Below are 9,957 nucleotides of genomic sequence, written 5' to 3'. Positions count from 1 at the left end.
TCCCACAACTTGTTAAGAAAACCTAATCTCTTCCCATTCCAACTACAGTCTACAGGGTACTTTGTAGATTTGCTCCTTATCGGTATGCGGCTGCCATCGCTTGCGGTATTGGATGCTACATGAGCAGTCATAAGAAAAGTAAAATCATCTCTATAATAGATAATAGATGTCAATAATTACCAGGGAACTGGATACACATTAATTGATCTTGGTGTGGTGGAATCTGAAATCGGGATTTGAGCTGTACACTTAGGAGTAGCATTCGTATTTTTTCTAGAATTCATTTTAGGAATAAAACAATGCTAATGTTTTAGTGATAGAGTTTCAGCACAAAAAACGTAACCAAATTAAGAGTCTCTGCATCGATTCGAGACTAAACTAAATTAAAGAGAAACATCATCATTAAGGTGTTTAGGGACATGCCTTACAGTGTATTAATCGGTCTGTCATCCCCAACCTGCTAGTCTTAACAAGTAATCTTGCTTGCCATGCCTTTGTGGTTTGTGCGATATTATGATGCGAGGCATGACTATATATTAATAGAAAATGTAATCAACTCTTTCAGTAAAGCGATCTTATTGAACTTCGCACATTTTCTGCTGCGACAAACTTCTCAGTTGAACTTGCGATGATGATCGGTCTCGCCGTCGTCAGGGATAGCCCCTTGCTTCCCGGAGTGAACTGGTGGCGGTGCGGCGGCACGGAGTTATCCAGCAGGTAAAGCACGGCGACGGTGAGCACGGAGCAGGCGTGCATGGCCGCCGGCCCGAAGGCGACTCTCACACGAACAGCGCCGTGGCGAGGTAGAGCGACCGGAGCCCCGCGGCCCAGAAGCCGCCGCCCCGGAGCACCGCGCGTTGCAGGTGCCTCGCCGGCGCGTCGGAGCGCCCAGCGCGCTGATCAGGAAGCTGGCGTGCACGTAGCATCCCGCGGACTGCACGAAGTAGGTGAAGGACGCGAGGAAGCAGGCCAGGAGCCAGGCGAACTTCGCCGTCGCGTCGCTCGTGCCGCCGCAGCTGCCGCCGGACGTGACCGCCGCGGGCGCTCTGCTGCTCACCCCACGTGCCGATGAGCGAGGCCAGCGCGATGCACAGCGACGCCGGCCGAGATGCCGTCGGAGATGACGCTCAGCGCCAGCGCGGCCTCCTCCGGCTCCATCGTCTGCGCCATGCGCTGGACCCAGGCGAGCTTGTCGTTGTTCTCGTAGCCGATCACGGTGGTGTGCGGGCGCCGGAAGATCCGGTTGGAGGTGGAGCAGGTGGTAGCCGACCATGGCCGCCAGCGCAGAGGGGACAAGAACTAGGTCCATGGAGCTCTTGCCGAGCATCGCTTCCGTCCCCTCCACAGTCCACACCTTGGATCAGCTTTGTATGTACTATCGATCTCAGTGTTCTTCTGGTCGTCTTATCTTGATATTTTAATCAGGCACATTCTGTTCTATCCTTCTCTGTGCGATGATGGCCACATGCATGAAGAGAGATTGAGAGGTTTGTTTGGCTGTACTTTCGCCATTGCTTTGATCTGCGAGTTTGTTGCGTGCAAAGTAACACGGGAGCTCGTTTTTTGCGCGGCGTCTATTTATCGTGCGCACGAGTGCGATGCGTGCTGTCGCATAAGGCGCCGCTGCTACTGTGCTTCTTCCCCGGCAAGTGCGGCGCCGGACTTCAGAGTGGTGGGTTGGGCGGCGGCGAGGGTTGCGAGCTACAGGAGGGAGAGGGGGTGGGCGGCAATTGATGGTTGGTGGGGGGAGCGGCCGCCGGCGAGGTCGTCGGCGGCCGAGGTGGTGGAAGGCGGCGGCTGACCTTATGTTCCTGGATTGCCGGGGCTTGGGGTGGCGCTGGCCACCGGCGGCCTTAGACGAGGGGGAGGGGGGAGCAGGGAAGTCCGGAGGCAGCAATCCCCCGACTCTGTATGGAGTCCGACGACGAGGTGCCATAATTGCCTAGTAAATATCTTTTTACGTTCTTGCCCTCCTATGGTGGCGCGAACAGGGATAGATGCCCACATGGAGCGGCGGCGGCCGCCGGAGAAATTATAGAAATTTACACCTCACATGTATTTAAAATGGAGAAACTGTGTTGCCAAATAATTTCTAAAACAAATTTCACTTCACTAAATAAGCTGCTCCACTAAAAGAGTCGCAGCCGGAGCTCTTCCCAATTTCCATAATTAGATCCACCTGCTAATTGGTAGTTAGCTAATTTTAGCTATGGTGGATCCCAACGTAACCCGCTAATTGATAGCTAAACATCTTCTAACAAGCTAAATAGCAATCCAATTACCTGGTTGAACCCAACTAATCAGCTAATGAATTAGTCGGTGGATCCAAATAATAGACCCTACTTAGACTGACCCCAACAGACGAGGAATCACGCGAGGCAAATGGAAATTGCATCTCCTCTCGGTACTGTGCATATCCTGCGCCTTCTCCAACAGGCGACGCAAAAGCGAAAGGAAACTGCCTCAGAGGAGAGAGACGATGCAAATATACACTCTTTCTCTCCTCAAATGCATCACGACGGCCGGGGCGGGTGCGGCGCCCGGGGCCAGCGGGGCGCGAGGCGGCCGGCGGCACGCAGGGGGAGCAGGCGGATGGCCGGCCGCCAAGCCGCCGCGCGCGGGCCTCGCCGCCGCTGCTCCTCTGCTCTGCCACGCCATGGCCTCCGCCGCTGCTCCTGGGCAGACACTGCGGCTTCCCCAACGGCCGGCGCGCACGCGAGCTCTGCCGCAGCGGCCGAGAGGGGGAAGGGGGAGCAGAGGGCTGCCGCACCGCGCTCGGGGAGGAGCAGAGGGCCGCCACTGCTGCCGGCGATGGAGGGAGCAGAGGAGGAGCTGGCCCGGGGCGTCCGCCGCCGCTCGCCGCTGGCTGACGGAAGAGGTGTAGGGGATCGGAGGGGCCGTACGTCGCAACGGCGCGCCGGCGGAGGAGGAGTCGTGCATCCGGGGCCGGAGCTCTAGGGCCGGCGGCCGCGAATTCCAGGGGGCCGGGGCGGCCGCGAGCTCCAGGGGAGGGGCGCCGGAGCAGGGGCCCTGCGCGGCTCGGGCTCCCGGCCTCTCTCCCTCCGCCGCCTCGTCCCTTGCTCTCCCTCCTGCTCATGTCTGGCGGCGGCGGAGGAGTCTAGGCGGTGGCGGCCCGACGGCTGAGCGCGGGGCCGGCGGGGAGGAGCCAAGCCGCGCGGGCCGCGGCGCGCAAGGCCGGCGGCGGAGGGGCGGGGCCGCCGGGGCGCGATGAGGACCGTCAGGTGCGCGCGGAGGCGCGGCGGCGAGCGGCCGGTGGACAAGCAGGGGACCGGTGCGCACGGAGCAGGGGACGAGTGGGGAGGAGCTTGGAGGCGCGAGCCCGTGGGCGTGGGCGGGGTTCGGGCGCGGCCTGCTCTTACTGCCATGGCAAACGGGGACGCCGGCGCGGCCGCGGACCTCCGCCTCCTCCTCGCCTTCCTGTCCGCGCGCGACGGCCGCTTCGACGACGCCGGTGGAATGAAGCTGCGGATGGCGGCGTCGGGGGAAGGAAATGCAGCGCTTTGTTGGAGACGGTGCTGTGCGAAGGAGAGGCAAAACACTGTAGACGAGAGGCAATCGTCGATTTGCATCTCAAAAATGCAAGTTCTTGTTGGACTCAGTCTTAGCTGGTAAATTTATCCCTAGAACTGAAAAATACTACTATTTAAATATATTATTCTTGATATTCCACAAAATTATAGGAAGTATTATTCTTGATATTCCACAACAATTTGGTATTTTTCCTTCAGAAACTGAATTTCAAAATATTTTGTTTCCTGCTTTACCTTCTCAAATTGCTCCCCTATGATTGGTTGCGGCCAAAGCCAGTGGGTATCTATAACAACTCTGTTTTCTCCAACACGAATTTCTTTTACATGTATGGAATACTAAATAAAATTTATTTGCAAAACTTTTTCACGTGTAATTTTTCGCGATAAATCTAATGACAATAATTAATCGATGATTGGCTACAATAATGCTACAGTAGCATAGGGCTGTGGAGTTAATTTTATAAAAAGTCTTTATTTAGAACCCCTAATTATTAATCAAAATTTATGCTAGATCCAAATACCCTGAATTCTAGTCGGAGACAAAATCTACTGCGTCGTCCGTACGCCACCGACATCCCTCCGCCGCCGACCTCCCCCCTCCGCCGTTATGCATCTAAAACCCACCCTTTCTCGGTCCGATCAAATCTCACGCCAAAACAAATCTCACGCGAACCAACCACCGCAATTTCTCGTGCAATCACCGCAATTTCATCGCATGCTCCGCCCCTCCTCCCCCGCAGCTTTCCAATCTGTAGATCCGGCAGCGCGCGGAACCATGGCGTTGCAGCAGCAGCACAACCTTCCTCGCGCAGCTACTGCAGCGCAAGGGATGCGCTGCCTCCCCTCCACCGCAGCTGCATTCATCCTAGCAAATCCGGCGGCGCGCGGCGCCATGGCTCAGCGACAACAGAGCCTTCCTCCCCCAAGCACTGCAGCGCAAGGAAAGCACCGCCGCTCATCCGCTACAGCGTCTCGGCCGGCAGGTTCGGCGGCGCGCGGCACCACGGAGTTCGACTACTTCGTCGTCATCGACTTCGAGGCCACCTGCGAGCGAGATTCAAGAATCTACCCGCAGGAAATTATCGAGTTTCCTGCGGTCCTCGTCGACGCCGCCAACGGAGGCCTCGTCTCATCATTCCGCACATACGTGAGGCCTCGGCACCACCCGTGCCTCAGCGAATTCTGCTCCGAGCTGACGGGAATCCGGCAAGACCAGGTCGACGGCGGCGTGGATCTTGAGCAGGCGCTGGCGATGCACGACGCGTGGCTGAAGGAGGCGGGCGCCGCCAAGAACCGCCTCGCCGTCGTCACTTGGGGCGATTGGGACTGCCGCACAATGCTTGAGTTTGAATGCAGCTTCAAGGGCCTCGCCAAGCCATCCTATTTCAACCAGTGGGTCAACCTCAGGATCCCCTTCGAGGCAGTCTTCGGCGCTGGGCGGCGCAACCTTCAGGAGGCAGTCGCGGAGGCAGGTCTGAAGTGGAACGGCCGCCTCCACTGCGGGCTCGACGATGCCCGCAACACGGCGTGCCTCCTCGCAGAGCTGATGCGGCGAGGAGTGACCATCTCTATCACCGGGTCTCTGGCGCCACCATCGCAGCCAGAGCCAGAACAGCAGCCGCAGCCACAACTTCAGCCGCAGCCACAAATTCAGCCACAGCAGCCTCCAGTCAATCATAGCTTAAGCTCGTGCTTCAGTGGCGCTGGTGCTGCAGACTGCTACTGCTACTGCGGCATGGCTATCCGAAGAGGGGTGATGGTGACACCGGGGCCAATGCAAGGGCATTGCTTCTTCATCTGTGGCAATTGGACACCATATTTGGGGCCGGTGTGCCCTTTCTTTGTTTGGGCAGCCTGATTGCCGGCCGTCCGGACTCCACGGCGTCTTCGTCAATCTTCATTAAGGTCAGCTTTTCTACGTACTTCTCCTACACATAATCATAGAGTTCATGCATAGTTAGTGTTCAGCTAGGTAGGTACTGCGCTTGCTCAAGAGTTCATGGTGCTCTGTGAATCTGGCTTTATTTACTTACACAAGTTATTCATAGTTTGTTTGTTTCACAATATTACCTTTTTGCTCAAATCACTTTATTAACAAGTCTTTTTTTTAATCAATTTCATGTCTCCCTATCGCTGATGAGATCAAACTGTGGGTTACTTCCTCCTGTTCAGATGCATCGTCAACCATGAAAAGCTAAGTTTCTGATATCTGCCCCTTGCCCAATTCAATCTATATCTTTCTATCTTGTTTCCTCTTTTGCAACCTTGAATCTGCAATTCTTTAGCCATTCGGTATCATTTTCATTCATGCCTCCCCAGGGTATATGTTTGCGCCTGCATATTCAGCTGTAGATAATTATCTCAATATCTTCTTTTAGGTAGCTTAGTGCTATTACATGTAATTTTTTCACTTACCTCACCATTTACTGCACCATCCATCTTCCATTGTGTTATTACATTATAATTTGCAGTAGGCTACTCATCGAATATTCGAATGCATATCTGTCTCCTCTCTTTGCAGTAGGCCATTCATATCCAGTCTCAATTACATGTTATTACTAATCATTCTGATACTAGTGATTCTTTATCCTTAATTATAGTTGCTACTAATTAATTTTATTATGCATGTATGATGGCTGTCATTTAGCTAATGTTCATTTGCCTGGGATCACAGACCACCATTCTTTCTAGAGTTCTGTTTTCCTATATAATAGCAGAATTTACAGTTGCTAATCATTGATTAGGCAGTTCAAATTTGTATAATCTGCATCTAAGATCGCAGTCATTTAGCAAATATGTTCAATTTGGTCGGGATCACAGTACTGCCATTCTTTTTAGAGTTCTGTATTCCTACATAGTAGCCTACATAGCCTATTACACTAATCAAATTGTCAATTTCTTTTACATCTACTTTTTACTAATCAGATCTACAGCTCATGTGGTTGGTCTGGTCATAATTTGAAACAAAAGTGTCTACTTTTTATGGCTATGTATATCAATTCCTGTCCTTTTGTATTAATGTACTGCAAGTCACTGCCAGTCTTTTTGTTTGTATTATCAGCACAACGTCTTTTTAGCCCACAAATTTATATTTCCCCCCTTTTTTTACAGATGATACCCTACTACAAAGCTCGTCAATGTGATACCCTACATGCTACTTGGCATATATCCAGGAGGGACGTCAGGATCGCCTTGTGATCGCAACGGTGTTAACAATGGTTGCTTCCAGCTGCGTGATGCTGACTGTATGGGCCCTTGAGAAGGTTTTCATTCAGCTGATAATGTCGTGGCACAGCAAGCCAAGCGTTGACTTACTTCTGTTATTCGCATATATGCACATCTATATTCTGTAATGTTCAAGAAGTTTGATATGTCATTGTCACCTATAAAATTTGCAGTCTGTACACAGTGTTGAGTCCGTACTGTGTAAATTTGAAATCTGCAGTTTTTGTGGACATCTGGAATTTTGTATTGAATTGGATACTTTTCGCTTTTGTTTGACTGATTAAAGCTGTCCAATGCACATATTTTTTTTTGTTGGTTTATGCAGTTTACTAATGCGAGAATTTTTTTTATCTAAATCTGATGGATACAAAATCGGATGTTTTCTGGATGCATCTGAAACACCCGAATTTGTTTCAGCTTTTATGTGTTCTGTTGACTGGAAACAACCGAGTCTTAGTTGCCATTGAAACACCCGAATGTCAGGTAGGCTGCATCTAGATTTATACTGTCTGGTATAGAGGTTCTTGCACTTTCAAGCTGCTTGTCTGAGAGTAGGAGGACGAAAAAAGAAGTGAACAATCCACTAGACTAGATAGTACAAACATGAGCATGCACATTTCCTGACCACCTTAAACAATCCACGAAATCAGATAAGAGTGAAAAGAAGTGCTTCAAGCTAATTCGATTGCCATACAGAAGCGCATACATATGACAAAAGGATTTTTCACTTTCAATTCACAATCGGAAGTATTTCCAGGTGCAGTCTAATAGGCAATACTTCAGCTACATGCTAGTCATGCTCCAAACATATATCAAAATCTTTACCCCAACATCTTTGTGTTCCTTCAAAACTAGTACACACATGAAAAGACTAAATCCAACAGAACCGCTGCAGAATTCCAATGCTCAGCTCAGTGCTGCTGACTGAAAAATGTTCAGGGATCTACCATCATGTTATATTCACACCCTTTGAAACGAATCCAGGATTGAAGTTCAAGACCCTTTCAAGTTTTTGCTGATTGAACACCTCAACTTCAACCAAGAAGATGGCGCTCACTGGACAATGATCTGAGAGGCTCAAACCAGAGCTCCAGTATGAGAGTTGCTTGGTACCATTCCCCAGCCACAGTATGCGATCACACCTGAATCATTTGAATACACTGGATAGTTGAGAACCTTCAAAAAGTGGTTCATCCAATTACTGGGAATCTGGGATAGATAGTAGATAGAATTCTGACAGAAGAAACCTCAAGCTCAGAAACACAGCAAAGTAGACTCTGATCTTTGAATATTTGAAGGATGTGGTCGTGGTATGCATTCTTGAACTTGCTATTTGGACATGCATGACTGATCTATTTAAAAATGTAAAACATGGGCACTTGCTGCACAAAAATAGAATATGATCAGGAAGAGACATAACCAAGCTGGAGATTGTTTTTTTCCTGCTTCGGCCAGGACAACGGCAGCCTTTCGCTTGTTCGCCTTGGCGCCGGGATTCGGGTCGTCACACACCAGGGATTCCTCGGGGGCACCCCAGCGCTCGACCCTGGCGTGCGCCTCAGCCTCCCGAGCGTACTTGTTCGCCAGGGCGAACAGCTCGGAGACAGTCTCCACGTTGTGGGTCTCGAGCTTACCCACCAACTGCTTGTTGGTGACTCGCAGAACGCCATGATGACGGCGGTCGGCGAGATGCGGGGAATTGTATTGCGCACCTGGCTGAATCGTTGGATGTACTGTCGCAGCGTTTCGCCCTTGCGTTGCCGGACAGCGAGTAGGTCACCGCGCGTTCCGGGTCGGGTGAACGACCCGGAGAATTTGGTGACGAACTGCTCGCATAGCTCCCCCCAGGATCCGACGGACCCCGGTGGGAGGTTCATCAGTCACGAGCGAGAAGTGCCCCGGAGGGCGACATGGAAGTAGTTCGCCATGACCTGAGGGCCTCCCCCAGCCGCCTGTATGGCAGTGGTGTGGATATGGTGGAATTCCTCCGAGTCGATGGTGACGTCGTACTTCTCGGGCAAGTTCGGTCAGAACTTGGTGGGCCCGTTGACCTGCCTCAAGTCCGTCGTGAAAGCCCAGCAACCAGCCCTGTATGGGCCGGTGTTGTTGTCGGAGGTGGTGCCACCGCCCGTGGGCACGCCGGACGTTGCGTGCTCGTTGGTGACCTGGCGCCGCCTCTCCCGCGCTCTCTCCAGAGCGGAGCGGGCGTCCTCCCTAGCCCTTACCTTGTTGAGGTGAGATCGGAGGTCAGGGGTTCCCCCGACGCAGGTAGCCGATCGCTGGGGCTGCGCCGTGGGTGCCACGCGGGTGGCACTGGAGCTTTGCACCTTGGGGCCCGGTGCGGCCTTTCGTACCAAACTTGACAGCTTGTCGAGCCATTCGCCGTCAGGGGTGCCTACTCCCGCCCTCAACGGGGGGGGGGGGGGTGGCGGTGAAAAGCATGTGCAGCAGCGAGCGCTTCCCCAGAGGGAATGCTCCCGTGACTGAGGCGGCTGCGAGCCGACGGACCTCGCCGTGCCGCTCGGCCCCGCGCAAGTGCACAGAATGGCAGGATCGTGGTTGACGAGCCCCTAGCCCCCAAACGAGGAGGAGCGCTGGAGATCCCACGATGCGGATGCGTGCGTTCGTTGCCGCTCTCGCCGTCGGAACGATCTGAGCGGTTCGCCATGGATTTCTACAAGGTGGAGCCTCGTAGAAAGGAAATCTTATGCGCTATACCCCTACCTGGCGCGCCAGCTGATGGTGTGCAATTACCACTAGTAGGGATTACTGGTAACCCCCGTTTAGAGATTTGGCCAGGGGTATAAACCGCACAAGGATTTTCCCTAAGGAGGCGGGTTGAGACGGAGGATTTAGACTGGTTTAGGCCGCCCGAAGGCGTAACATCCTACGTCCTGTGTGTGTGGTGATTGGTTCTTTGATGATCCCGAGTTGGAAAGTCCAAGCCCGGAACATGTGTATCTCTTCGGTTCTGAAAGGATCGGTCCTTTTACATGCCATGGGGCCTTTCTATTTATAGGCTACATCTTCCTTCTCCATTGCTTCTCAAACTGGTGTGAAGGCACGCTTTACATGGTGGGCGCCGTCTTCCAGGCTGCCCTGCCCCTGTCAGGAGGGTAGGTGTCTTGTCGGGCCTGCCGCAGCAGGCTGGTGGGTCCCGCTAGTGTCAGAGCCGTCCGGG

The 9,957-nt window shown here is 52.8% G+C and overlaps 1 protein-coding gene and 1 pseudogene across 1 annotated transcript; one reads left to right on the top strand and one right to left on the bottom strand.

Moving 5' to 3' along the window:
• Positions 1 to 379: 379 nt before the first annotated feature.
• LOC120658822 lies at positions 380 to 1,454 on the bottom strand (annotated as a pseudogene).
• Positions 1,455 to 4,170: 2,716 nt separating this feature from the next.
• LOC120660388 (ERI1 exoribonuclease 2-like) lies at positions 4,171 to 7,056 on the top strand. Its single transcript, XM_039938902.1, has one exon. It carries the CDS (start codon positions 4,267 to 4,269, stop codon positions 5,407 to 5,409), a length of 1,143 nt encoding a protein of 380 aa, XP_039794836.1. The 5' UTR covers positions 4,171 to 4,266; the 3' UTR covers positions 5,410 to 7,056.
• Positions 7,057 to 9,957: the final 2,901 nt, after the last annotated feature.

Source organism: Panicum virgatum, chromosome 2N (genome assembly GCF_016808335.1).
Source record: "Panicum virgatum strain AP13 chromosome 2N, P.virgatum_v5, whole genome shotgun sequence".
Lineage (NCBI taxonomy): Eukaryota > Viridiplantae > Streptophyta > Magnoliopsida > Poales > Poaceae > Panicum > Panicum virgatum.
Note: the sequence above shows the minus strand (reverse complement) of the source record. Positions and strands in the feature narration are given on the sequence as shown.

Excerpts from the sequence above, each read along its gene's own strand:
- LOC120660388 (XM_039938902.1), top strand. The coding sequence starts at position 4,267 with ATGCTCCGCCCCTCCTCCCCCGCAGCTTTCCAATCTGTAGATCCGGCA.